The 27,711-nt window shown below is 54.4% G+C and overlaps 2 protein-coding genes across 3 annotated transcripts; one reads left to right on the top strand and one right to left on the bottom strand.

The window, feature by feature from the left end:
• Nucleotides 1-1,244: 1,244 nt before the first annotated feature.
• Nucleotides 1,245-21,898, bottom strand: MMRN2 (multimerin 2). Of its 2 annotated transcripts, none has more exons than XM_030940807.1 (7): nt 21,608-21,898; nt 10,909-11,037; nt 10,718-10,824; nt 10,536-10,616; nt 9,576-9,749; nt 7,625-9,472; nt 1,245-2,833 (listed from the first exon to the last, which is right to left on the bottom strand). In XM_030940807.1, the coding sequence occupies exons 1-7, from the start codon at nt 21,769-21,771 to the stop codon at nt 2,451-2,453; spliced, it is 2,886 nt and encodes a 961-aa protein (XP_030796667.1). In that variant the 5' UTR covers nt 21,772-21,898; the 3' UTR covers nt 1,245-2,450. The 2 variants fall into 2 exon arrangements, with proteins under 2 accessions (XP_030796667.1, XP_010378780.1); XM_010380478.2 differs by having other exon boundaries at nt 7,625-9,442.
• On the top strand, nt 20,567-27,441 carry SNCG (synuclein gamma). The gene is made up of 6 exons (XM_010380476.2): nt 20,567-20,662; nt 22,805-23,035; nt 23,864-23,905; nt 24,219-24,346; nt 26,798-26,863; nt 27,146-27,441. Exons 2-6 carry the CDS (start codon nt 22,915-22,917, stop codon nt 27,164-27,166), a joined length of 378 nt encoding a protein of 125 aa, XP_010378778.1. The 5' UTR covers nt 20,567-20,662; nt 22,805-22,914; the 3' UTR covers nt 27,167-27,441.
• The last annotated feature ends 270 nt before the right edge of the window (nt 27,442-27,711 follow it).

Raw genomic sequence — 27,711 nt, 5'->3', positions numbered from 1 at the left:
TCACTTACTATGGGCAGTAACTTCCAGAGGATAACACTGCATTACCTAATGTCTCAACTGTTAACAGCAGAGCCTGACCAGTCACTGCACCATTGAGCAGAAAGAAGACAGCAGCACGGTCTGCAGCACCAAGGCTCACCTGCTACTGGGCTTCCAGTCTTTGTTCTGGTGTGGCCAACTGCGCTGGGGGTGGGTGATATTTAAACCTGTGTTTAAGATAATAAAATGCCAGAGGCCAGGCGCAGTGGCTCACACCTGTAATCCCAGCACTTTGGGAGGCTGAGGCGGGTGGATCATTTGAGGTCAGGAATTCGAGACCAGCCTGGCCAACATGGCGAAACCCTGTCTCTACTAAAAATACAAAAATTAGCCGGGCATAGTGGCAGGTGCCTCTAATCTCAGTTACTCGAGAAGCTGAGGCAGGAAAATTGCTTGAGCCCGGGAGGCGGAGGCTGCAGTGAGCCAAGATCGCGCAATGGCACTCCAGCCTGAGTGACAGAGCAAGACTCCGTCTCAAAAAAAAAAAAAAAAAAAAAAGCCAGAATAACTAATGAGAGCTGTAAGATCAACCACCTCACGCTACAGACAAAGTTCAAGAGAGGTTTTGATTTACCCCAGGTCAAACTTTAGTCAGCAGTGTGGCCTGGCATACTGTTCCTTCTAACACCGATGCACATTGAGTGCGTAAAACTTAGTGATAAATAAATTCTGAGGAACAAGTGAAGTAATGACTCCTAGCAAACAATTAGAAGTGCTGGTAACCTTAACGCCAACAAGCAACTCACTACCAAGTCCAATCTGATTTTTGTTTTTTTTGTTTTTTTTTTTTTTTGTTTTTTTGAGATGGAGTCTCGCTCTGTCTCCCAGGCTGGAGCGCAGTGGCACGATCTCAGCTCACTGCAAACTTCGCCTCTCAGGTTCAACCAATTCTCCTGCCTCAGCAATCTGAGAAGACTATATTCAACAAATTTTGAGTACCTAATATCAAAAAAATCCTTGTTTCTGATAGCCAGACGACTGCTTTCTCAGGCCAGTTTGCTCTAGGATCTGAAATTTTTTGAAAACCGTATGCTGGTATATTACAGGAATATACTGTATCTGTATACTGTAGAACTGGAATCATGCTACATAACAGGGCCTGGAATAATCAAAGTCACATTTACCCACATAGTTTCACATTGTCCCATATTTTTCTACCTACTCTACCAATTATTTTTGCCCTCCAGAAGTAAATGAGGCAGAGATTTGAAGGGCATCACTTTATTCCAAATTTGATCATTATTGAGGGGGATTTTTACAGTCTTCCTTCCCTCCTCCCTCAGCTGCCTCCTGGTTAGAGACACTAACAAGAATTACGATGGTCCCAATATACTGGAGGAAGTAAAAAAGGTGAAGGCCCTACACATTTTAGTTCACGTTTGGCATGTCTTGGCCTTTACTCTATGTAAGGCAAGGAGAAAGAGACATGAAATTTAAATTACAGATTAATACAAATGTATTAGTCCATTTTCACACTGCTATAAAGAACTGCCCAAGACTGGGTAATTTATAAAGGAAGGAGGTTTAATTGACTCAGTTCCTCAAGGCTGGGGAGGCCTCAGGAAACTTACAATCACAGCAGACGGCAAAGAGGAACCAAGGCACCTTCTTCACAAGGTGGCAGGAAGGAGAATGAACACAGGAGGAACTACCAAACACTTATAAAATCATCAGATCTCATGAGAACTCACTATCACGAGAACAGCATGGGGGAACTGCCCCAAGATCCAATTACCTCCACCTGATCTCTCCCTTGACATGTGGGGATTATAGGGATTACAATTCAAGATGATATTTTAGGTGGGGACACAACCAAACCATATCATACAAGGAATGACTGAAACTAAAGATACTAATTTCCTTTCCCTTGATTGGCCAGACTGTCGTCTCCATTACTAATAGAGACCAAGCAGGCTGGTTTAATCCCATTGTTCTCTAGTGCTTTTCAGTGTTGGCCAAAATGTTGCCTCCATTTTAAACATTCTTCCTGGGAAAGAATGTCTTTCTATCATACAATTAGGGAGAAGAGAAGAGGAAGCAAGAGAAAAGTTTAAAGTGTTGTACAGAAGTTTCCAACCACAGGAGGAGCAAAACACCAAAGAAGTTGTAGAATACAGGGTGTGGCGAAGAGTTGGAGCCTAGGCCAGGCTGTCTGAGAAGGCATGCCAAGCCAAGGTTCAGGCTTCCTAGGACCATGTCCTGTCTGGAGAAGCATTCCAGTCCTTCTCATCATGGAGAAATGGCCAAGCCCCGTGCAGCTAGAGGGAGGCCACATACACCACACTGTCTTTGCAGAAGGTTTCCAGGGAAAAGACAGACCAACTGAATGACCTCCAGCCCATCCTTGGCCAGAGCCCCAGGCCAGGGAGAGCTGGGCGAGTCTGTGATGTATGATCAGATTGGGGCTGGGTTCAGGTCTTAAACATTAGGAAGCCCCCAAATGCAGTGCCCGGCAGGCTTCTCTTTGTTATTGATCCCTGCGTTAACTCAAACCACACTCGTTCACCCTTCTGCAGCTCAGCCATGGCAAAGACCGTTGCTGTGCTTCCACCCCCCTGTCCAGTGGTACAGACCGGAGTCCGATGGTGACCTCCAAACACCAGCTGCCCAGTGCCTGGCCCTGGGCCAAATTCAACGCTCACTGCAAACAAGTAGACACCACGCTCAGGGGCTCGGAAGTAGCCATGTTCAGGGAAGTAGCTGCTGCCAACGTTGATGTGCGTAGAGTTGAACTTCAGTGTCTGCAGGGCAGCCGTCCCTTCTGAAAAGCTGGCATAGAAAGCCACAGGGGATCCTGAAACATGAAAGTGCTCAGTGACTCATCCCTTACACCACTGGGTGGGAAATTAAACCCTGAGACCCGCTGTCCTCACCTTATTAGCACCGGAAATAGGTCACTATTTCTAGATAATCTAGATATTCCCAACAGCAGTGTTATTGCAGGAGCAGAGCTAGATGGCCAATTCTCAGTTTTTCACTAATTGAGAGGAAGGAAAATGCAAGTCTGTTGTCTCAGCTGATTAACATTTTAACAAAACGCTGTTTTTTTTTTTGAGATAGGGTCTCATTCTGTCTCCCAGGTTGGAGTGCAGTGGCAGTCATGACACTGCAGCCCCCCCCCACCTTTTTTTTTTCTCATAGAGATGGAGTCTTACTATGTTGCCCAGGCTGATCTCAACCTCCTGGGCTCAAGTGATCCTCCAGCCTCAGCCTCCCAAAATGTTGGGCTTACAGGTGAGCCACCATGCCCAGCCACAAAGCGCTTTCTTGTTTGATTCCTTTTCCTTCCACCTTCCTTGAGAGACAGTATTCCTGACTGACAAAACAGGATGAATCCTTCACCGGCTGCCCAAGGTTACACGGTTTGTAAATGGCAGGCTGGGACGGGAACACGGGTCTCTGACTCCCAGGCCACTACTTGCTAGGAATCTTGAGATACTCAGGGGAAAGGGAGAAAATATCCATCCTCAAGGTAATAATAATGCTAATACTGGGAAGGTATTTGCAGAGCTATGAAGGTTGGATCCTCCTGGATGTTGAAGACAGAACCTTGGAGAAAGAAGGAAAGAGCAAGTGAAGCCAGGGAAGAGAAGCCCCTTAAAGCTGGTCTTTTTTTTAAGTTGATAAATGGTCTCTTGTTGCCCAGACTGGAGTGCATTGAGATCATGGCTCACTGCAGCCTCAACTTCCTGGGCTCAAGCAATCCTCCCACCTCAGCCTCCTGAGTAGCTGGGTCTACAGGCACGTGCCATCATGCCTAGCTAATTTTTCATTTTTTGTAGAGACAGAGTCTTGCTCTGTTGCCCAGGCTGGGCTCAAGCGGTCCTCCCACCTCAGCCCTGCAAAGTGCTGGGATTACAGGTGTGAGCTGGTCATCTTAATGTGGTTTTTCAAAATGTTGCACAAAGCCCTGAGATTACATATGGGTAAATTGAGTCCCAGAAAGGAAAAGCTTGTTGCTCCAGACCACACAACTAGTAAATTACCAAGCCTCCTGGGAGCAGACCTTGAATCTCTTGACTTCTGGTTCTCTGCAGGGAGCACTTTGGCCAGCCTTAGGACAGGAACACTGACAGAACACTGGTGCTGGGCCCATGCACGGGCAGAGGCAGAGGAAGCTGCCATGTGTGGAGGGTGCACAAACAGCCAGGAAGAAGCCAGTCATGCTGCCTGGCCAGCATGGTTGGGCAGGTGGGGACAGGGTCATGAGACGGCACAGGAAGGGTGAGTCCTACTTGGGTCCTGGCTATGACACTGGCCTTGGCACCAATGAGGTCATGTCTACCGTGGGGTTCCTCAACCTGCTCCCTCTGTAGGGGTTTAAAACAAGGTCCCGACTTCTTAGGTGATGAAACCAAAGCCTGTAAAGGAGCAGTTTGCTGAGCAATTACTGACTTGGCTCCCGGAATTTGAGCCTCAGCTCTTTGACTCCCAATTCAGCAAGACTTTTGAATAAAAAAATGTTGCTTTTCTCTAGTTCTGGAAGATTTTCTGAGAATTAGACAGTTGGGAATAGCTTTCCCATTTGTGTTAAGACTGTGTCAAGTCAGCTGGGTGCAGTGGTTCACGCCTGTAATCTCAGCACTTTGGGAGGCCAAGGTAGGCGGATCACCTGAGGTCGGTAGTTCGAGACCAGCCTGACCAACATGGAGAAACCCCATCTCTACTATAAATACAAAATTAGCCAGGTGTGGTGGTGCATACCTGTAATCCCAGCTACTCTGGAGGCTGAGGCATGAGAATCGCTTGAACCCGGGAAGCGGAGGTTGCGGTGAGCCGAGATGGCGCCATTGCACTCTAGCGTGGGCAACAAGAGTGAAATTCCGTCTCAAAAAAAAAAAAAAAGCGCCGCTGCCTCTGCAATTCCCCTAACACCCAGCAGGTGGGTCTCTCGCCTAGCCGAAGGCAGGCCTGCCCGCAGCGCCCTCTACTGGTGCTAGGCCCTTGTTCCGGCCGTTCCGTCCGGGCGCCTGCGCAGGGAGTTTCGCCGCAGAGGGAGACCCCCACCAACACAGCCTTTCGCCAGACAGGCCCTAAGATGTGGGAAGGGCTGTGCAAACTCAGAGTGTGCTTCCCTGCAGGGCACACATTCAAGCCCTACAGCCTTCCTACAGACAAATAAAGGGAAATTTGGGGTGTGTGTGTCTGTGTTTGAGACAGACTCCTACACTGTCGCCCAGGCTGGAGTGCAGTGGAGCTAACTTGGCTCACAGCAACCTCTGCCTCCCAGGTTCAAGCGATTCTCCTGCCTCAGCCTTCCAAGTAGTTAGGATTACAGGTGCCTGCCACCACACCTGGCTAATTCTTTTCTTTTCTTAGACAGAGTTTTGCTCTTCTTGCCCAGGCTGGAGTGCAGTGGCGCAATCTCGGCTAACTGCGGCCTCTGCCTCCCAGGTTCAAATGATTCTCCTGTCTCAGCCCCCTGAGTAGCTGGGATTACAGGCGCCCACCACCACACCCGGCTAATTTTGTATTTTTAGCAGAGATGGGGTTTCACCATGTTGGCCAGGCTGGTCTCAAACTCCTGACCTCAGGTGATCCACCCGCCTCGGCCTCCCAAACTGCTGGGATTAAAGGCATGAGCCACTACGCCCAGCCTGGAAATTTTGTTTTGAAGGAAAACATTTTTTTGAAATAAATATCGTCATGGTAAACACATTTCCAAGCCATGAGGCAAATTCTGAAAATCATCAGCATATTGAAGCCTTGCACCACCACAAGAGGAAACAAGAGAGAAGTGTCAGTGTAGGTGGACACAGCCTGGACCCTGAAAATGCTGGGGAAATGGGAAAACGTTGACTGCATTCCTACATGAGGTAAGCTTCGTGCTAGGTATTTGGTAAACACAGCAGTCTTCATAACACAACTTTGACGTGGGTAGGGATTCTGCCATTTCACTGAGGAAGAAACAGACAAGTGATGCGAGAGCCTGGGTGCTTCCCACTGCTCCACATTGCCTCTTGGGCCATAGGGAGGGTCAGCAGGGGCAGGGGCTGCCTGGGACGGGATCTTCAACAAGGCCTTGGACTTGTCACACGCCAGGCTGCACATGGCCATGGCCAAGATGGTGGCCTTGTACTTAGCCCTGTGTGTGGGTGGGGTATGACCACAGCTCCAAGGCCAGCCTCTGACAGAGTCACTTGAGACACAGAGCCTAGTTGTCCCCCTCCCAGGAACACACTCAGGGAGGGGATGGGAAGCTTGGTCGCACATCCCTTCAACCTCAAAGCCAGCTCCCAGGCCCAGGGCCCTGCAGGGACCAGCCATGGAGGGCCTTTTGGAGGGGAAGAATGAGCACCCTAAAGACAGTGCTCCTCTGCTGCTCACTAGCTGTGCAAGCAGGAAACTTCTGTTCGTGCCTCAGTTTCACATAAGGTGGTAGTGCTGAGTGTGTCACTGATCTGTTGGGATGGGTCATTGTGGTAAAGCCTAGGAAGGGGACTAGCACAGAGCGGTCAGACAGGTTAACTGTATTTGCAGAGGGAATGAGCTCCTTACAGGGCCCATGGCTTTCCCTGTACAGTCCACTGAGGTGTGTTCCAAGATGTTAGCAGGTGCCTGAAATCTCAGACAGTACTAAACCCAAAAATACTTTTTTCCCCTCTATGTAAATACCTAAGCCAAAGTTTAACTTGTAAATTAGGCACAGTAAGAGATTAATGACAATAATAAAATATAAAACAATTATAACAATATACTGCAATAAAAGTTATACAAATGTGGTTTCTCCCTCTCTCAAAATCTTATTTTACTGTACTCACCTATTTTCTCATTGTGGTTAATGCAAGAAACTGAAATCAAGGCTGGGCACATGGCTCATATCTGTAATCCTAACACTTTAGGAGGCTGAGGTGGGTAGATTGCTTGAGCCCAGGAATTTGAGAGCAGCCTGGGCAACATAGCAAGACCCCATCTCTACAAAAAGTACAAAAATTAGCTAGGCATGGTGACACATGTCTGTAACTCCCAGCTACTCTGGAGGCTGAAGTGGGAGGATCAGCTGAGCCTGGGGACGTCGAGGCTGCAGTGAGCCATGATCCCACCACTGTACAACAAAGCCTGGACAACAAAGTGAGACCCATCTCAAAAAAAAAAAAAAACAGAAAAAAGAAACTAAAATCATGGAAAGTGAAACAGTAGCTAAGTGGGGCTGCAAGTGGCCGCAGTCCCTATCCACATTCTACCTAGAAACAGTGGCTTAAACGCACATGGGAATGAAGGGGGTGAGGTGAAGAGCTGAGATGCGGGGACTTGAGGGCTGCCCTGGCAGGGCAGGAGGCGCTCCCCTCTCTGCAGCAGGAGCAGTAGGCGGCCCTGGTGTGCATGTGGCCTCCAGGCTCTGCCGTTCACAGGCTATGGCACTAGCAGGTGGTTTTTGTGACTTCTCCTGTCTCCCTATAAGCCAGGTAGCTTGAGAGGCCCACACCCCTGAAAAGCAGGTGGGCCAAGGGGAAGGTGGACCCAATGAGGGTGACCGATGGCCATGCTGTTCTCTTTCTTCCTGGCCCTCTTGGAGGCAGAAGAGCTGCCGCCAGCCCGCCCTGGCCTCCTAGACTCGTCCAGTCTCCCCGGTCCAGGAACTCACCTGTTTCCCAGAGCGCCGCGCCCAAGGCACCTGGCACAGGCCCTGTGCTGCGCGTGTGCACCAAAGGCTCCGCTTCCTTCTTGTCCCTCTTCCGGGGCGCTTCTAGGCCTTTCTGCTGCTTCTTCCCTTTCCTGCTCAGCATGGTCTGCAGCTTCCCCAGGTCCAGGCTGACGTTGGCTTCCATGAGCCCTTGGAAGTTCCCAAAGAGGCTGTGGAAGAGCCGTTGGTGCTGCTCCAAGCTGCGCTGGGTGGCGAAGAGTGCGTCTTGGAGGCCGTCAAGGGAGGCGTTGAGGGAGGCAGCCCCGACCCCGGCCTCAGCCTCGGCCTCGCAGCACCGCCCGACACGCTTGACATCGTTGCTCAGGCGCTGGAGCTCCCGCGCCAGCCCGGCCAGGGCGGTGGTGGTGGCCTCCTCGCGGCCTGCGTCGTGGCTGGGCTCCAGGTGCTCTGCCGGCCGCGGGGGCTCCGAGGCCTGCTCCAGGGCCGCCACTCGGGCGGCCAGCTCGTCCCAGCCGAGCACCTGCTCCTGCAGCCCGCTGGCGGCGTCCTGCAGGGCCACGCGGATCTGCTCATAGGTCAGGGGCAGCGGTCCCGGGGCCTCCTCAGACATCTCCTCCAGCACCTCCTCCCCGAAGAGCGCGGCTAGCACCGCCTCGTGCCGCAGCGCGTCCTCCAGCAGGGCGGCGAAGGCGCTGTGCAGCTGGCGCACCTCGTGGCGGGCCTCGGCCGCGGCCGCCTTCAGCGCTCCCACCTCGCCATCCAGAGCCTGCACTTGGCTACGGAGCCGCGCTGTGGCCGCCCGCGCCCGCTCGCCCTCCACTTTGTGAGTGTCCACAGCCAGCGACACGGCGTCCACGGCGCTCTGCAGGGCCTGCAGGGAGGAGCCGTCCAGCTGCCGCCGCTCGTCCAGACTCACCTGGGTCTCCTCCAGGGCACGCGTGGCGTCCCTCTGGCCCTCCCGGATGACGTCCAGGTCTAAGTAGAGCTTCTGGCAATTGCAGTCCTTCACGTACTTGATGAGGTCGGCATGGCCACCCTGCAGGTGCTGCAGCGTGAGGTTGAGCTCCAGGAGCTGCCGCTCCACCTCCTCTTTGTTCTCCTCCATGATCAGAGACTTCTCCATCAGGATCACGCGCAGCTCACGGAGCGCCGTGTGGTTCACCTGCAGCTCCTCCACCTGCCGCTCCACCTTGCTAATTTGATCGAAGGTCTCATCCGATTCGGAGTACAGTTCCTTGATCTCATCCACGTGCCGGGTCAGGGTGGCCCTCATGTCCTCCAGGGTGTACTGCAACTCCTCCTCCCTGCGGGCCGTGGTCATGTGCAGCTCTGAGAGGTTCCTCTGCAGCTGGCCAAGCCTGGCCTGCAGGCTCTCCGGCTCAGGCCTTGCCCCAGCCTGGGGCCTTGCCAACACTAGGCTGCCATTGGTGCCTGGGGCCTCCTGAGCCTTGTGCAGCCTCTTCAATTTGGTGTCCACATCAGCCTGGAGCTCTGAGATCGAACGGTGCAGGGTAAAGTGCTGGGCGTGCAGGCGATCCTCCACGTCCTGCCGCAGCTGACCCACTCTCTGAGCGTTCTCCTGGACCTTGGCCTCAAATTTGGCACCAAGCTCCTGGAAGTCAGCCTTGGCCACGGCACTGTCCTGGACTCTCGAGATGGCCTGGCGGTTGGCCTCCACATTAAGAGACAGGTTTCTTATGGCCTGGGAAAGGCTGTGCAGGCTTTGGTTAAAGCTCCTCCAGATGGGGCTGAAATGCACTTGCAGGAAAGTGTCCACGTGGGGTAGCAGCACCTGCTCCAAGGATCTGTCAGGGAACTCTGCAACAGACGTGTGGTGTGACACAAGCCCTGCAGGAGCAGACATTCCTCCCAGGCTGGGACCAGCGGGGTCCTCCCCTCCTCCCCTCAATGTGACCAGGTTCTTCCTCAGCCCCTAGAGCCTGCCACTCACCGTGCCCTGTTTGATTTGCTTCCATCATTGCAGCTGTGAGGTTACCAGGCAGGGCCTTCCACAGGCCTGGCAGGCTGTCTGCCACCTGGTGAACATCATTCTGGAGATCTCCCAGAAGGTGTTCCTGCTGTTCCTGTTGCACCTCAACCTCACTGATTGCTGCAGCCAGGTGGCCTAAATCACAGCAGACATAAATGTCAAGGGCTAACTCACCAGGCCTGGGATGATCACGAGGTTCAGAGAAGGATCGTTGAGGGCTGAGAGCAGGGAAGGTAGCTGCTGATGTCCTCTGAGCAGGAGCTTAGAAGCCTTAAGCCCCTGGAGGGCAAATGCATAGCAAGTGAACCCTCATCCTGCCTCCTACACCCACAGCAGACATGACTAATCAATCATGGTCCACTCCCCTCCTCAGCACATGCACATGGCCTCACAACTTCATTCTTGGCAGCCCTTGTCAATAGATACTTCACCACAAGTGGGGAGGGGGCAGCAGGGAGCCCTACCGTGGTGCTCATTTGCTTTCTCAATCTTGGGCACAGCCTTGAAGGGCCCTGCTGCAAATGATGTCTTTTGGTGGGTTTCCTGTGCTGACTCCAAGACCAAGGACAGTATGACTTCCTGGCTCTGGTTAGGGCTATGGGGAAGGGTGAGAATGCTTTTTCCAGGCACAAGGGTTTGTGTGGTTCAGGGGACAAGGAAAGTGTCAGATGAATCAGTACTTCTCAGAAGATGAGGTGAAGGAAAAGGGTGTCTGTGCTTGGCCAGCAGGCAGCTGGGGGCCCTGTGAGCCTGGCCTTCAAGGTGCTAGGTGGTGCAGGCCACAGAGGAGGCCTTGCTGATTCTGGAGGCAAGGTTTCCCTGAAATGGCACTGCTGTATCACAGGAGAAAGGGCCAGCTGGCTACGTGGGCCCCAGCAGCCTGCCTGCCTGTCTGCCTGCCCCTTCCGGAAAGCAACACACCAGGTTCCAAGCTGACTGGTCCATCCCCAGGTTCCTGGTGGCTGTCACTAGGATCTGCAGGCTCAGGAATTGCCATGGAATCTGCAAAAGAAAGCATTAGATATTGACCCCAGTGGTCAGAGGAGCTGCTTCACCTTGGGGATCAGAGGTCAAGTGGGGAGGGGGGCAGCAGGGAGCCCTACCGTGGTGCTCGCAGTTGGGGCCCGTGTAACCAGGGCAGCACCTCCAGGCCAAGGACGTCAGCACCTTCTGCTTGACTTGGTACACTGGCTTGTGGGCCATGCGGTACCTGGAGGAGGAGGAGGGCTGACTCAGTGACTCCAGGGAGGGCTCGCTCCAGGCCTGGGCGAATGGCCCACCCTCCCCTACTCACATGACTTTGACTCTCTGGCAGTCTGGAGCTCCCTGCGGACATGGCTGCTGTGAGTGGATGAGGAATTTCTCTGTTTTGCAAAGAGCTAGTAGGGTGACCAGCTTGGACATCGGGTAGGGGCACCAGTTACTGGAAAACAAGCAAGAGGAGAAGGCTGCTGAGCCACGCTCAGGTCAACAGGGGTGCCAGTGCAGAGCCGCCGGTCCCTACCTCCTGCTGGAGCAGTGCTGGGATTCTGGAATCCATTATCTTGTGAAGAGAGCCCTCTGCATTATTCATCCCTGGGCTCCAGAACAAATGTTTCACAATCCCTACCTGCAAAGAGGGCACCTGCTCCACCCCTTCCCGAAGCCTCCCCGAGCCAGCAGAGAGAGGCTGAGAAACCCACCAAAATCTAGAACTGTGAAAAGCATTTCCAGGGTGATGACTGTTTTAGCCAACAAAACTAACAGCCAGAGTGTGGGGAAAACACCATGTGCACTGCAGCTGTCTGCATGGATTCCCTTTGGTGAAGTTAGTGGCAGAGCCAGAAAGCTCTCACTGTTTCTCCTGCTACCAAGGTGCAGCTGGGGCTGGAGAGTCCTGGGTTCGAATCCCTCACGCGTTCTGTGTGACCCCCGAGTGAGGCGCTTAGTGAGCTTCTCTTTCCCTGTCTATACAATGGCGATGGTAATGCCCTCCTTTAAGTGGGCAGAGGAACACCAGGTGCCTGGCTCCTGACAAGTGTTCTGTGAACACAGCTCCACTGCCCCATTCCAACTGCCCTGGCAGCCTGCCCAGTTGCTACTTATGTGAGGGACCAGCTCCCTGGCCATGCCCATTAGGATCATTCTAGAAAGGGACTTTCAAACAGTTGTCCTAAGGAAAGGTAAGCAGCTGGGTGGAGCAGTGTCCTCTCTGGGATGGCCACCACATCAAGGTCATGCAAGGTGGTTGGAGGTCACACTCAGTATCCTGCACACTTGAGAGGTAGCCCCTCCATCCTGGCCCTTCACCAGCATGCACTGTGGTGATCCCAGGAGCGGGGGGACGCTCAGGCTGACGGAGCCCCAGTTCACTGACCCAGCAGCTGACTCCACGGGGTCAGTGGCAGTGGTCAGAGAGCCCTTCCCCAGGCAGCCAGCTCCCAGAACAGAGCTCATCAAAGTGGCAAGTGGCAATGATCTCCGTGGCACAGTACAGCTCAGCTCCTCTTGGGTGCCCGGTGCTGCGCTCAAGCTCAGGGTGTGGATGTGGAGGTACAGACTTTCCCTTCAGGGTCCCCAGGGAGAGCGGCACTCTTAGAATGGGTGAGAGGTGCTCGGATCTGCAGAGACTTAGGAGAAGGAGCTAATGGGGCTATGTCTTAAAGCCAGAAAGTTTGATGAGGCACCGGATGTGACAGGGGTGCATGGGGGTGAGGAAGGGGCTGCAGAAGGAGGCTGGGATGAAAGGAGAAGCCAGACCTCAGCGGAGGAGCTGGCTTAAGTCCTGAGGGCACGGGAAGTCATGGAGGGGTTTCAGCAGGGAAGTGGTGTGAAAGAGCCACCCTGGTTCCTGGGTGCAGAGAGGTTGGGAGGGCAAGATGTTGGCAGCTGTGTCCAGGGTCTGGGGGGAGATAATGGCAGCTTGGACTGAGTGATGGTGGACGTGGGAGAAGTGGCCACATCTGTGAGCTCTTAGAAAGCAGCGTTCAGAGGCCTTGGTGATAAAGTGACTGTCAGTGCCGGGATTTTAGTCTCTGGAGCCGGTTTTTGTCCTGGGGCCGTCAAGCACTGTCACACAGGGATATGCTGGGAAAGGCAAGGGTGGGGGATTCGAGTGACTTTTTTTTTTCTTGTTTTTGAGACGGAGTCTTGCACTGTCGCTTGGGCTGGAGTGCAGTGGCGTGATCTCGGCTTGCTGCAACCTCCACCTCCCAGGTTCAAGTGATTCTCTTTGCCTCAGCCTCCCAAGTAGCTGGGATTACAGGCGCCCGCCACCACACCCGGCTAATTTTTTTGTATTTTCAGTAGAGACAGGGTTTCACTATGTTGGCCAGGCTGGTCTCGAACTCCTGACCTCATGATCCACCTGCCCCAGCCTCCCAAAGTGCTGGGATTATAGGCATGAGCCACCGTGCCCAGCTGAGTGACCATATTTTGAGTGCTGAGCCCCTAGCCTGCTTTACCCTCTCAGCAGCAGACTGGAAAAGTTTCTCAGGAAAATGAGCCAGCCTGAGAGGAAAAGACCCAAAGCTGCTGACACCAGGGGTTCTCCCATAAAAATAGCCAACCAGAAGATCCTATGACAAAACGGGTCAGAAAAGGGTATTCATACACGCCAGCTTCCAGTCAGTTTCTCAGTCTTTCTCAAGTGAGCAGACATCCAAGATTTACCCGAGAAACATTGTATTCCAAAAGAGGGCCAGGTACAGTGGCGCATGCCTGTAATCCCAGCACTGTGGGAAGCTGAGGTGGGAGGATCCTTTGAGCCCAGGAGTTTGAGTCCAGCCTGCACAACATAGTGAGACCTCATCCCTACAAAAAATTAGCCAGGTGTGGTGGCACATGCCTGTAGTCCCAGCTCTTCAGAAGGCTGAGGTAGGAGGATTGATTGAGCCCAGAAGTTCGAGGCTGCAGTGAACCATGATTATGCCACTACACTTCAGCCTGGGTGCAGAGCAAGACCCTATCTCAAAAAAAAAAAAAAAAAAAAAGAGGTCAAAGTGGGCAAACAGAAAAATACCAACTTGGACAAAAACCAAGCCTGCGTAAGGAGACAAGAACCACTCAAACATTTGCACTAAGATTTCCAGGTTGATAAAATAAATTACTGCACCCAAGACACAAGACCAGGAAGCTATGAAAAAAAAAAAAAATGAGGGGGGGATGGGAGAGGAAGGGTGAACATTCAAAGAACAAAAAAGAACTCTTGGAAATTAAAAACATAACAGTAGAAATGAAAATAAATTTAATGGTACTGTCAGAGGGTAAAGTAAAGAAATTTCCCTAAAAGAGCAAACAAAGAGATGAAAAATTGGAAAGAGAAAAGAAAAATAGAGGACCAGTCTTGCAAATGTAACATTGAAATAGTACAAATTTCAGAAAGAGAGAACAGAGGGAGGAAATCATCAATGAAAAAAAATCAGGTTGGGCATGGTGGCTCATGTCTGTAATCCCGGTATTTTGGGAAGTTGAGGCAGGAGGATCACTTGAGCTCAGGAGTTTGAGACCAGCCTGAGCAACATGGCAAGATTTCAATCTCCACAAAAAAATGGAAAAATTAGCCAGGTGTGCTGGTGTGCACCTGTAGTCCCAGCTCTTCAGATGGCTGAGGTGGAAGGGTCCTGTGAGCCCGGGAGGTTGAGGCTTCAGTGAGCTATGACTGCGCCACTGGACTCCAGCCTGAGCAAAAGAGCGAGACCTCAACAACAAACCAAAAACAGATTCCGGAAGTGAAGGACTTCAATTTCCAGATTCAAAGCAGCACCAATTACCTGCAATATGATGAAAATACACTTATATCAAAACATGTCATCATGAAATTTTAGAACTCTGGGAACAAAGATGGTCTCTACATGCTTCCAGCGAGGAAAACCAAGACAAACACACGCATACAAAATCGGTAATTGGAATAGCTTTGAACCTCTCAACAGCAATATTGGAAACTGGAACACAGTGAGGATTGCATTCAAAATACGGAAGAAACATAATTTACAACCCAGAATCCTATATCCAGCCTAACTATGAATCAGTGTGGGAGTGAGAATAAAGACATTTTCAAATGACCCAGGTTTCAGAACATTTACCTCCCACGTATCCTTCATCAGGAGACTACCTGATGAGCAGTGGTTTGAAATATTGCCTGCACATCAACACCATCATGCAAGCCAGATGTGGTGGCTTGCACCTGTAATCCCAGCTACTCAAGAGGCTGAGGTGGGAGAACTGCTTGAGGCCTGGAGTTCAAGATCAGCCTGGAGAACATAGTGAGACCCCATCTCAAAAAACAAAAACAAAAACAAAAACAAAACAAAACAAACAAACAAACAAAAAACCATTGTGTGGCACTTTAAAAATAATAGTCTTGGGGCGGAGTGTGGTGCCTCATGCCTGTAATTCCAGCACTTTGGGAGGCCAAGGCAGGGGGATGACTTGAGGTCAGGGGTTCCAAACCAGCCTGGCAAACATGGCAAAACCTTGTCTCCACTAAAAATACAAAAATTAGCTGGGCATGGTGGTGCACGCCTGTAATCCCAGCTACTTGGGAGGCTGAGGCAGGAGAATCACTTGAACCCGGAAGGCAGAGGTTGCAGTGAGTGGAGATTGCACCATTGCATTCCAGCCTGGGTGACAAAGCAAGACTCTGTCTTAATAATAATAATAATAATAATAATAATAATAATAATAATGTCTTGGGCTAGGTGCAGTGGCTCATGCCAGTCATCCCAACACTGGGAGGCCAAAGCAGGAGGACTGCTTGAGACTAGGAATTTGAGACCAGCCTGGGCAATATAGTGAGACTTCATCTCTACAAAAATCAATAAAAAGAAGCCAGGCACGGTGGCTCACGCCTGTAATCCCAGCACTTTGGGAGGCTGAGGCAGGCAGATCACGAGGTCAGGAGTTTGAGACCAGCCTGGCCAACATAGTGACACCCTGTCTCTACTAAAGATACAAAAAATGAGCTGGGCATGGTGGTGGCGCCTGTAATCCCAGCTACTTGGGAGGCTGAGGCAGGAGAATTGCTTGAACCCGGGAGATTGTGGTGAGCCAAGATCGTGCCACTGCACTCCAGCCTGGGTGACAGTGCAAGACTCCGTCTCAAAAATAATAATAATAATGATAACAATAAAAAGAAAGAAAAATAATAGTCTCCCAGACCCCCTGAGGTTAGGGCCTGAGCACCAGCATTTTAAGGCTCTCTGGGTCATTGCATGGCACACCCAGGATGCAGAACCGTGGTGCCACAGGAAACACTCCAACAAAACAACAGAGAAAATCAAGAAAGAGAAGGCACGGGATCAGGAAACAGGTTCCAACATAAAAACCAGGTGAAGGGAACCCCCAGGACGACAATGGGCTGTGGTATGAGGGCAGCAGTCCACATTGGAACATACCTGGAGGCTCTGGGAGCCGCATCTCCAAGAAGACGCAGCTGCTCCGACACCCGGTGTGAATGAGAGTGTAGAGAGCAGATGTGGACAACTGGCTGAGGGTGTGGAGTTGAGTTAGTGATAAAGACACGGAATAAGCAAAAGAAAAAAGCAAGACACATGAAATTTTAGAACTCTGGGAGTTCTAAATTTTTACTACAGGGAAAACAAAAAGTGTGCAAGGGGGCAAAAAAGTTTCACTTTAGTTCAAGGCTTAATGCTGAGCAGTACATGTGGCCCTATGAATACATGCACATGCATTTGCTTTGGGGTAGGAATGAGATCTGACTCAGAGATAATGCTATCTCCATCCCAGCTACTCGGGAGGCTGAGGCAGGAAGATCGCTTGAATCTGGGAGGTGGAGGTTGCAGTGAGCCAAGATCGCGCCATTGCACTCCAGCCTGGGCAACAAGAGTGAAACTCCGTCTCAAAAAAAAAAAGATAATGCTACCTCCCAAGAAGCAGCAATGCAAGCATGTTATTTAGTGATACAGAGGTAAATGCGAAAGAATCACCTGCAAAGTTGAAAGTCATTGCCTTTGGGACCAGAGGGAGCTGGGGTTTCTGACCGTCTCAACAAGCCTTATAGAACCAGTTGACTCCTAATCAGGAGATCAAAAAATTTTATTTCTAAAGGTACAGTTAGTAAATATTTGACACAAGACCAGCTACATAATCTGCAAGGCCCAGTGCAAAATGAACACGTGGGGCCTCTCCTTCAAAAAGTATGAAGAATTTCAAGATGATGACACCCAGGGAGGAGCCCTCCAGAGGGCAGGGCTTTGTGTGTGACCGCACAGGTCACATGCCCCTGATGCTGGCCATGGTTTCAGGCTTTCCAGGCCACATGAACTCTGTCCCATCTACTCAACTCTGCCATTGTACCACAAAAGCAGTCACTGACAATATGTAAATGAACCAGCCTGGCTGTGCTTGAATAAAACTTTGTTAGCAAAAAGAGGTGAGAGGCTGGATTTGGCCCACTCCCCTGCCTATGAGTATGTATAACTAATAAAAATGAAACTTTAAAAAATAAATAAAATCATTTTCATCAGGAAAAGAAAATGCAGATGAATAATCAAGAACATTTTGGAACCCGGGCACAGTGACTCATGCCTGTAATCCCAGCACTTTGGGAGGCCCAAGTGGGTGGATCGCTTGAGTCCAGGAGTTTCAGACAAGTCTGGGCAATGTGGCACAACCCTGTCTCTACAAAAAATACAAAAATTAGCTGGGCGTGGTGGTGCACACCTCTAGTCCCAGCTACTTGGGAGACTGAGGTGGGAGGATTGCTTGAGCCGAGGAGGTGGAGGTCGCAGTGAGCCGACATTGAACCACTGCACTTGAGCCTGGGCAATGGAGCAAGACCCTGTCTCAAAAGAAAAAAAGAAAGAACATTTTGGAAGACAACAATGAGTAGGGCGTTTCTCTCACAACTATCAAGACTGACTCCAAAGCCAAGGGATGAAAATGATGGGTGTTGGCTCAGGATTTGATATGCCAGCCAGCCAATGGGAACAGAGACCAGGAAGGGGCTGGTGTATCTCCAAGGAATCAGTCAGCGTAAAAAGGGGCCACCTCACCATAAGGATGGAAGGAAGGAATGCTCACTCAACACTGAAACAGAGGGCTGGGAAGGCGCTGGCCCCAGAGCTCAGGAGCCACAGGTGACAGGCTTGCCTGCACAGACACCCACCTGGGGCCCCATGGAAACTCCTGGAATATGGGCTCAGTCCTAGGGAAAAATCTCTCTTAGACCAGTGGTTCTCAATGGGAGGAGAGGGGACTTTCCCCAGATGCATTGTCACGACTGGGTGGTGGGTGCTACTCACGACTGGCCGTCTCATGGGCGGGGCCCAAAGATGCTGCCAAATACCTACAATGCATAGGACATCTCCACACCCCACAGCAAGGAATTGTCTAGTCCAAAATGTCAGTAGTGCCAGGGTTGAGAAACTCTCTCTAAACAAAGTTGCATTCCTCGCAAACCTCTGACCTACTGCAGAGGGCCTGGAAGGCCTGTGCCCCAGGCACGCCTGGCCTGGGCCAGTCTGCTAGGAGTGACTGGGACTTTCCACCTCAAGCTCCTGGAAGTGGAAACTATGCCGCCCACCCTTCCTGCCCAGGAACTTTCTCCGCTGACCTGCCCAGACCCTGGGCTTCAGCGCCGCTATTCTCTCTGCCCACACTCCCCGCCCTGGGCAGGCCCTCCCTTGGCATAGTACAGGCTGCTGGCCCAGAACCCTGGGAACATTCTTGACCTTTGCTTTGGCTTCCTCCAGCTCTTGGCAGCTTCTTGCTGGCCCTTGATGCCCATGCCCCCGGCCCACCTTGCTGAAGCGCGCAGTTTTCCCTCTGCCCCTCCATCTCAGGCTGGCTTCATCTTTGTGCCCTCCCTTGGGGAGTCCTGCTGGGTGCCCTCATCTCCCAGTGGCCAACCCAGAGTGAATGTGGGGCTCCTCTGGCCTGGTTTGGAGCTGCCCTTGGTCTTCTGTTGCCCCAACCTGCTTCCCCACCCAGATGGGAGGGTATGTGGACTTCTTTGGAGCTTTAAATGGAAGCTGGGTGGCCTGTGCTCTCCTCTCCTCCTCCTCCCTGAACCCACAGTGACCTTGAGCAAGGCACATCCCCCGTCATTGAAATGCGAAGAAGCTGCGCGTCTGCGGCAAACAGAGCAGAGCGGGTGTTGGGGGGAAGGGGGAGGGAGCCTGTAGGTGGGGGAGGGCGCATCCATTATGCAGATTGTGTGGAATGCCTTCCCTTCCCCAGCCAGGAAACGCCCTCCCAGGGGCCCTCAAGTTTCCTTGGCAAGGAGGGCGTGTTCTCAGCAGCCTCGCTTTCTGATGCCCTGAAGCCAGCCATTAACCTGACCATTCCAGGGGAGAAACTCACAGGGTTTTGACCTTGAGTCAGAAAAGGACCTTGGCAGAGAAGCCCGAGGCTCTCTCAGGGGCCAGCCCAGAGCCGAGAACCCCTGAGCGTGGTTCTGGAATCTTCAGCTCTGGCCAGTGGGGGCTCTTCCCTGTTGATGCCAAGGGCTCTGTGCCCGGCAGGGATCGGGCATGGGGGTGAGGATGGGGGAGGAACAAGTGCAAAAGGTGCATCGTGGCTTGTGTTCCGCCCTGCTCCTGTGTGACCTCTAGCCATATGCTGGACTCCTCTGGGCCACAAGCTCCCAGCTGGGAAAATCCCAAGGCTCCTTGTGTGAGGGTCAGGAGAAGCCTGAGGCTGGTGACTGGGGCCAACCAGCCTGCTGGCAGCAGCATCCTCTACACAGTCACCCTCTTGGGGGGACAGGACAGAGAATGCCTGGGTGGGCCCCGGCTCTCACTGTCACTTAGGAGCTCTGAGGCACTGGGGGGCATCCCCACCCCTCTGAGCTGTCACAGCAATGTGATAGATAGGACACCTTGCCTGGGGCTCAGCACGGTCCCTACCACAGACTGAGTTCCACTGGGACAGCAAATCCTGGGTCTGAGGCGCCCACATTCTAGACATCCCTGAGTCAGGACACAGAAAGAGCCTTGTCCTCCCAGAGTCCTAATGCTCAGGCTGCTGACTCCCTGGGCTGGGTCCCTCAGGGTCCCTCGCGACCTAAGAAGCAGTTAACCCCTTCACCTCTCCACCGCAGGGAAGTCTGAGGACAAGGTGGTTCTATTCAAGCTTTTCCTTGCAAAGGGTTTTACTGGGGCCTGCATCCAGGGCCCAGCCTAGCCCTGGGGCTCTGGAAACATGTGAGCGGCAAAGGCAGGGCAGAATGCCTGACTCTGGCAGCCGAGCCTCCTTGTGATGGTGTCGATGTCACCACCCCTGCTAGGGGAACCCAATCTGCCTCCCCTTCCCCTGCCGCAGGGACGGGGACTGGAGCACGCTTCCGCCTCCCTGGTAACAGGAGCACGGGAAGCAATCAGCCCAGGAAGCCGTGGCGTTTCCTTCCTTTCTCACCAGCCCATCCGGGCTTGTTGAGAGAGCATGGGCTTGTCCTGTGGAGACTGCAGCTTCTGGATGTGGGAAGGAGAGCCTTGCAGGCAGGGGGCTTCCAGGCTTGGGACACCTGGGCATTCCTGGTCCAGGTACATGCATCCTCCCACTCTGAGAACCCCCAGAGAAGGACTGCAGGGCCCCTGCAGGGCTGCCCGTCAGCAGTTCCCAGACCCTCACTCCTTGGGGCTAAGGGAGCAATGTCTCCCACAACCAAGACCCCGGGGAGGAAGAGGAGCAGCTCCCTCCTCCCTCCTGTCCACCGGGTCCCCTCATCCTCCCTTTCATCAAAAGGAGGAAGGTGGCCTGAGACTCAGGCGTGGAGCTTCCTTGATGCTGAAATCAGAGCAGAATGTCTGGATCCACCCTGCTCCTGCCCTGCACCCCCTCCCCGCCCCACCACTGAGAATCACCTGCGCTTCCCAGCGCTGAGCAGAGTTGGTGGCAGGCGGGAATGACGTTTTTCCATGGCCAGCTGCTCAGCCACTGCTCCCCACACCACTGCCACCAGCCCCTCACTAAGGGGCCTCTTGCCCCTCCCTGGTCAAATCCATTTTCAGGAAAGGACCCAACAAACCTGCAATTCAGAAGCCAAATGAGACCTCTCCCAGGCAGGTCCGCTCTGCGATGGCGGCTCTCATACACCTCATAGAAGTGTAAGTTGGCCCCCCTCACTCCCTACATCCATGTAGATGCCCTTAGCCAAACAGGTCTGGTGTGCGGGGGCAAGAGGGTGGGGGTAGGAACATCTGGGGGTTGGGGCTGGCTCCGAGTGCTGCAAAGAGTTGACTATGAGCTCTGGAGTCAGACTCAGATCTTGCTCCTTAGCTGTGTGACCTTGGGCAAGCCCCTCAGCCTCTCTGAGCCTCGGGCTCCTCCTCTGTAAGTGGGGCTGTTGGAGGGATGAATTGAGATACACATGGCAAGGTGCCTGGCCCCGAGACTAGCCCCGTAAACAGCACGTGCTGCTCTGACTGAGGGGCAGTTGGAGATGCGGGGGGACTTACAGGCCCAATACCTCATTAGCAGGAGGGGCCCTGGCCCTGTATAAATAGAATGTTGGAAAGCTGTGTTCTGGGTCCAGTTGCAAGACCATCCTGCCCACTTGCAGGGTCGCTGAGGCAGAGCTCCCTGGATTACGCTGTGGAGAGCAGGGTGCCCTCTCTGCTCACTGCTGGGCACTCAGAGTCAGGTCCCCAGGGAACTCAGATCAAAATCTGAGGGCAGCCTTGCTGGGTCTCAGCTTTCAGAATTGATTTCTTTCGAAGAACAGGAGGCATGGCCAGGCCAGCTGGCAATGGCTTCAGCCACAGTCCCCCAGTGCCCCATGCTGGGTGATTGATGGTAGGAGCTATGCCTCCCCGCCAGCCCCCAAGCCCCATTCCCTGCCATGGCTCCGACAGGGAACTCCCTGTCATTCTTAGGTGGATCCTGGAACACCCAGTCCAGGCTAGGCTTGTTCAGCCTCACAGCTGGCCCAACAGATAGCTACGATTAGCCCATTTCACAGATGTGAGGTGAGGTCTAGAGAGGCTCTGCTCTAGCTAAGCTGGGACTCAGATCCTACTCCATGACCTCTGCCAAGGTCCAGGTCCTCTTACCGTCCAACGGGGTCCTTGCCGGTGTCCTCAGCCTCTGCCCTCCAGACCCCAGGTAGCCTGGAGCTCTGCAGATCTGAGAGCCTAGTACTGGGAGCCTGGGCCCATACCCCTAGCAGCCCCCAGCCCAGGGGGCCCCCAAGGCTGAACAGCAAGCTCAGGATCATCTTGGCGGTGGGGCAGGCTCAGCTCACACTCAGCCTTGGCAAGTGGCTCCAGAAACTGCTAGTGACGTTGTCTTCAAGTTAAATCTCAGGAGGAAAAGAAAATATGAGGACAACAAAGAGAGGAAGTGGCTTGGGCCGGCCTACCCGGTGGGTCTTGTCCTGCCCCCCAGCCACCCTGGCTGGCCCCCACAGGCGCTGCCAACCACACAAGCCAGTTCCTATCCCTGAGGACTTGGCTCAGGGGACTCTGGGAATGTGGTAGACACAGTGGGTGGCCCCACCAAATGCATCCTTATGGGAACCTGCTCCCTGGGAGCCATGAAAAGAGCATGGACTTTGAGGTAGGGCCATAGGAAGTGGTCAGGTCCATCTTGGGGGACCTGCTGCCCATCCACACTGCTGGCCGGGAAACGGGGGGCACTTCATGCCTCCTCAGCACCTTCAGCTCAGAGAAGGGAAGGGACTATTCTGGGGTCACACAGCATGCAGCCAGAGGCCAGGACATGGGGAAGTCCTTCATTTCCCCACCCCCACCCACCTCAGATCCTCCAACCAGGGTCTAGCAGCATCCAGGATGCTGGTGGGTAGCTGCACAGCACAGGCCGCTGGAGGTTGGCCACTCTCACCTGACAGGCCTACGTGGAGCCCTGACCCCTAACTGGGATGCTGGGGGACATTGACCAAGGCGCCTCCCCTCTCTGTGCCTGTCTGTCCAGTTGTAGCATAGACACAGCACCCCCAGGGCCAAGAGCACCCAGCTAGAGCTGCCCCCATGGGTGGGCAGGACAGCAAATGAATGAGGGACAGGGATGGGTTGGGAGGTGGCTAGCCCCCTCCAGCCCCTGGAGGGCACAGGGCAAGAGAGCTGGGCTGAGCCAGCAGGAGCCCAGGGAGCCTGGTCTCTGCCTTCCTATCCTGGAGGAAGGTGAGGCCGAGCCTCCTTCCCTCCCTCCTTCTCTCCCTGCCCCCACTGCACGCGGGGCTGGCTGTGCTCCAGCTGGCCTCCGCATCAATATTTCATCGGCGTCAATAGGAGGCAGCAGGGACAGCCGCTGCGGCAGCACTCGAGCCAGCTCCAGCCCGCAGCTCGCAGGGAGATCCAGCTCTGTCCTGCCTGCAGCAGCCCAGCCCTGCACACCCACCATGGATGTCTTCAAGAAGGGCTTCTCCATCGCCAAGGAGGGCGTGGTGGGTGCGGTGGAGAAGACCAAGCAGGGGGTGACGGAAGCAGCTGAGAAGACCAAGGAGGGGGTCATGTATGTGGGTAAGTGGGGCATGGCAGGGTGGGACAGTGTGGTGGCCAGAGGATGAGGTGCCCAGTTACCTTCGCCAGACCTTACTCCCCAGCCCCAGGGAGGCATTTTGGGAGGGGGTGAGGTCCTGGCTATTAAGGTGGGGTCTCCAGACCCTGGAGCACCCACAATGCCCTGTGCACACCTACGTGTGTTTGTCTCTGGCCTCCTCGGGGCCTCTGGGTGTCAGAGACCGCAGACAGGGCTGGCTACCTGTCTGTGCATGCACAAAGACATGCCCAAGCACACCAGCCTACCCTGAGCCTAGAGCCCCTGAAGCTATGAGCAGCCTGTGCTCAGGTGACCCCCACCCTCTCCACACGGGAGCGACTGCAGCCAGGCCACGGATCCCCACCCTCCCCAGAGAGAAGGGGTGGGCTGGGGGATGAGACCTAGGCTCAGTGTTCCCTCCCCCGCATCCTCTCCTGGCGCTCTCCGGAGGAGGAAGGGGAGGTCAAACCAATGACTCAGCTCTGGCCCGTCCTGTTGCTGCTTCTGAGGCCCGGCCACACCCAGGCAGGGGCTGGACCCTGGGTCTAGTCAGTGTCCCTACCTCAGGCCTGCTCTCTCTTGTCCCCCACCTTCTGTCCTGTCCCCTTGCCATCCATCTACTTCTTCCAGACACAGCAGGAAGAGGCCCTCTGAAGGGGCTACTGGCCCGCAGACACCATCCTCACTCCCGCCCCGCCCCGGCCCCCACTGCCAACCCTGCAGCTTGTCCAGCTGTTCTGTTGTGTTTGTCCTGACCGCCTACAACACCTGGAGTGGGGTCTGGGCTGACGGCTCCATTTCCTCCCCAGGAACCAAGACCAAGGAGAATGTTGTACAGAGCGTGACCTCAGGTGAGGAGCCTCAGGGCCAGGGGACACGTGGGGGCTGGGACCCCTTGGGCTCCTGCATCCTAGTGCTTGGGCTCAAACCTAGAGTCCTGCCTTACCCCCAACTGGGGTCCCAAGCCCTGCAGACCCTTGCAGATCATGAGGCTAAACTAGGGTGGGTGTCTCCTTACCCCCACCAGCATCAGAGGTGCCCTGGAGTCTGAGCGGAGGGTCCCAGCAGAGCCAGGGCTCTGAGCTCCTGGTAAGGGTCTGGGAGCCTGACTCCAGCAGGCCTGCCTGGGGGCTGGGGCGGAGGCCAGTCAGTGTCCTCCCGCAGTGGCTGAGAAGACCAAGGAGCAGGCCAACGCCGTGAGCGAGGCTGTGGTGAGCAGCGTCAACACTGTGGCCGCCAAGACCGTGGAGGAGGCGGAGAACATCGCGGTCACCTCCGGGGTGGTGCGCAAGGTGAGCCCGGGCCCTCAGACCCTCAGTCCTCTCCTGGGCCCAGAGAGGCTGCTGGGTAGAGGCGGCATCACTCCACTCCACACCCCAGGAAACATGACGGGGGGCTGGGGCTGGCTTCAGTTTGAGCACCGAGCACGGTGGGGTCCCTGTTTGCTGTTCGACCTGCATTCAGGTCTGGAATCCCCACAACCACCCCATCGAGGGGACTTGGGGGCCCATCTTATAGACAAGGAAAGTGAGGCTCAAAACCACTCTTTCTGGACGGCTCTCAGCATTTAGGAGACACCACATTTTATAAGTGAAAACAGGGTCCCACATGGTGACAGACAGCCTCCCGGGCAGTGGTCACCAGGCCCACCAGGGGCTGAGTCGCACTCGTCCAGCCCCCAGGGCCCAGCCTCCCTCCCTGCGCTGGGCGGGGCAGCTGCCTTCTGCTGGGAGCCTCAGGGAAGCAGCGTCCCCTGGTGGTGGGAAAGCAGTGCTGGTTCTGACCCTACCCTGTGCAGCTGCCTTTGCGAATGTGTGCGTGCACTTGTGTTAAGTGAGCATGTGGGTGCATTTGTGTGCAAATGTGTGAGTGTACATGTGTGTGAATGTACACATGTGTGTGCGGCCCAATAGCAGACAGCACAGGAGCAGTGGTGCGCTCCCCAGGGACGGGTGTCTGCTGGGTGAGTTGTCCCAGCACCTGAGACACAGCAAGCTCTGCTTTATGCATTGTACGCTTATTAGTTCGTTTAATAGACACAAAATCCCATGAGACAGTGTGGAAACTAAGGCCCAGAGAGATTAATGTGCCTAAGGTCCCATGGCTAGTTCATGTGAGCTTGGAATTCCCGTGAGCAGCCTGTACTCTGAGAGACCTTGTGGCAGTGTAGGTGCTGGCCTGGGCTAGGATTCCAGCCTGGGAGTGGGGTGGGGGAGCAGTGTCCAGCTCTCCTACCTGCTGCAGACCTCCTAGGTGGTGGAGTCTGAGGCTCCCAGCACTGAGAACCCCTGCATTGGGAGTGGGTGGGTGGAAGGTTGGGGGCTGCCCTACTCCTCTTGGCTCTGGGGCAATGCCTAGGTGTCTGCTTCCAGGGCCAGCACAGGGTCTCCATGTCCTTGGAGCTGGCAGCTGCTCCCTCTCCTAGTTTCCCTTCCTCGTTGTATGACCTCGAGAAGTGAAGGAACCTCTTTGGGCCTCTATGTCCTCATCTGCAAGATGGGGGTGAGAGTGTCAGTCTCCCTGGGCTGTGTGATGAGGCAGGGCCATGACCTCCATGAAGCGATTCTCCTGGTCTATGTGAGCAACCAGCAGAGGAAGGTGACCATCATCATCATCATCATGTGTCCTGGGCAGAATACATAGAGCCCCAGGAGGCCCCTCCCTCCTCACCCCCAGCAAAAGAGACGCTGGGGTGAGAGTGCCCGGGCATTCCTAGTGAATCCTGGAGCAGGGCTAGTGAGCCCTTGGAGCCACCTCAAGGGAGACTCATTTCCTGGTGACACCCAAAAACCAGTCATGACTCATCTCCCAGTGAACTATGAAAGGCCTCAGCAGGGACTATCTAGCCGCTCATGCCCTTGGCCTCATGATCAACCTTAGGGCGGCAGGACTCAGCAGGTGGCCACCTGCCCTGCCCCTGGAGAGCCTGGCCAACTCCAGCCAGCACAGCACTGCCCTTTTGTGCCCTACTCAGTCAAGGGGCAGGATGGCCCTGGGGCAACACAGAGGTGACAGGATACCCCCCACCAGAGGCAGGTGCTGAGGCCAGAGTGCAGGCCAATCACCAGTGTGGTCCTACATACCCAGCTGTCATGATCTCTCATGCAAGTGTCTGGCTGGCATGGAGTGCAGGAGATAGAAGAAGATGGGAAGTGGGAGAGGATTGTGTAACCTCTGCTGGCCCTGACCAGCCTGAGCCCAGAGCCTGTCCAGGAGGCAAGGAGAGGGACCCATGCTCCTCGGGACTGAAGTGGACCTGGAGCAAGCCTGATCTGATGCCGACACACCCCACCACTTTGAGCTCGAAGGCCCTGAGCTGCATGCCAAGCCTGCCTGGCCTCAGAGTCCCTATGTGAACACCAATCGGCCTTCCTTGTAGGGCTACTGAGGTCAGACCTGGGGCTTCAGGGGCCTCTGCCTACTCTCACCCCCACTCCACCCCACCCAGGTTCCTCATCAATGAAGCCCAACTAGGGGCTTCCCAGAGACTGGGGACCAGCTTGAGGGGTGAAGCTGGGCTCCAGGGTACTTGGTGCCCCTGGAAGGCCTCGGCATCATCAGACAGAGCCCCAGATATTGTCTGAACTGCACACCCCCAACACCTCCAGCCCCTCCAAGTACAACAAGGCCATGAGGGGCCTCTGCTCCTCCCTGAGGCCAGGGAAGACAAGGCCCTGGTTGCAGGGCAGCTAGGGGTCTCTGCATTCTCTACATGGTCTCATGCCCCATTTTGTCTCCTACAGGAGGACTTGAAGCCATCTGCCCCCCAACAGGAGGGTGAGGCAGCCAAAGAGGAAGTGGCAGAGGAGGTAGGAGCTGGGCTTCTGGGGTGTACCATGGGGGGTGTTCCTGGGTAGAGACCACACCCCCCACAGACTCACTGCTTCCCTCCTGGGCTCCCAGGACCCACCAGACCTTCCACAGCCCCCACAGGGATTGTGGGGAGGGCTAACCCTGAACCTGAGTGGGAGGTCCCCCCACGGATGACCCCTCAGGCATGAGGCACAGGGGACAACCTTTCCCAGCTGACTCAGGGTGGCCCATTAGGGCTGGGGCCCAGAGCTGGCTGTGCAGATCATTCTCTCTCCCAGGCCCAGAGTGGGGGAGACTAAGAGGGCTACAGGCCAGCGCGGACGCCCTGAGGAGCGCTCCTCTGCCTTGGACACCATCCCCTCCTAGCACAAGGAGTGCCCGCCTTGAGTGACCTGTGGCTGCCCACGCTCCTGCCCTCGTCCCTGGCCACCCTTGGCCTGTCCACCTGTGCTGCTGCACCGACCTCACTGCCCTCCCTCGGCCCCACCCGCCCTCTGGTCCTTCTGACCCCACATGTGCTGCTGTGAATTTTTTTTTTTTAATGATTCCAAATAAAACTTGAGCCCACTCCTGCCATGCTTCCTCTGGGTGCTGTGTAGCTTGAGGAAGGGTCCCCAGGTCCGCCCAGGAACAGGAGCGAGTTCAGCCTGTTGATAGGAACAGGTATCCTACAGGGACACACACACGGCATTCATGGGACCTGTCAGAGCAGGCACTGCCTTCAGCAACACCCCCAACCCACCCATTGCCTTTAACATGGAGGAGGCAGCACTGCCTTCGGCTCCCCAAGACATTCGACAGGACTCACAATCCCATCCACAGGACAGCTTAGCTCAGCCTCAAG

The sequence above is a fragment of the Rhinopithecus roxellana genome, chromosome 11 (genome assembly GCF_007565055.1).
Source record: "Rhinopithecus roxellana isolate Shanxi Qingling chromosome 11, ASM756505v1, whole genome shotgun sequence".
Taxonomy (NCBI): Eukaryota; Metazoa; Chordata; class Mammalia; order Primates; family Cercopithecidae; genus Rhinopithecus; species Rhinopithecus roxellana.
The sequence above is the reverse complement of the archived record's forward strand: the minus strand, read 5'-3'. Positions and strand labels throughout refer to the sequence as shown.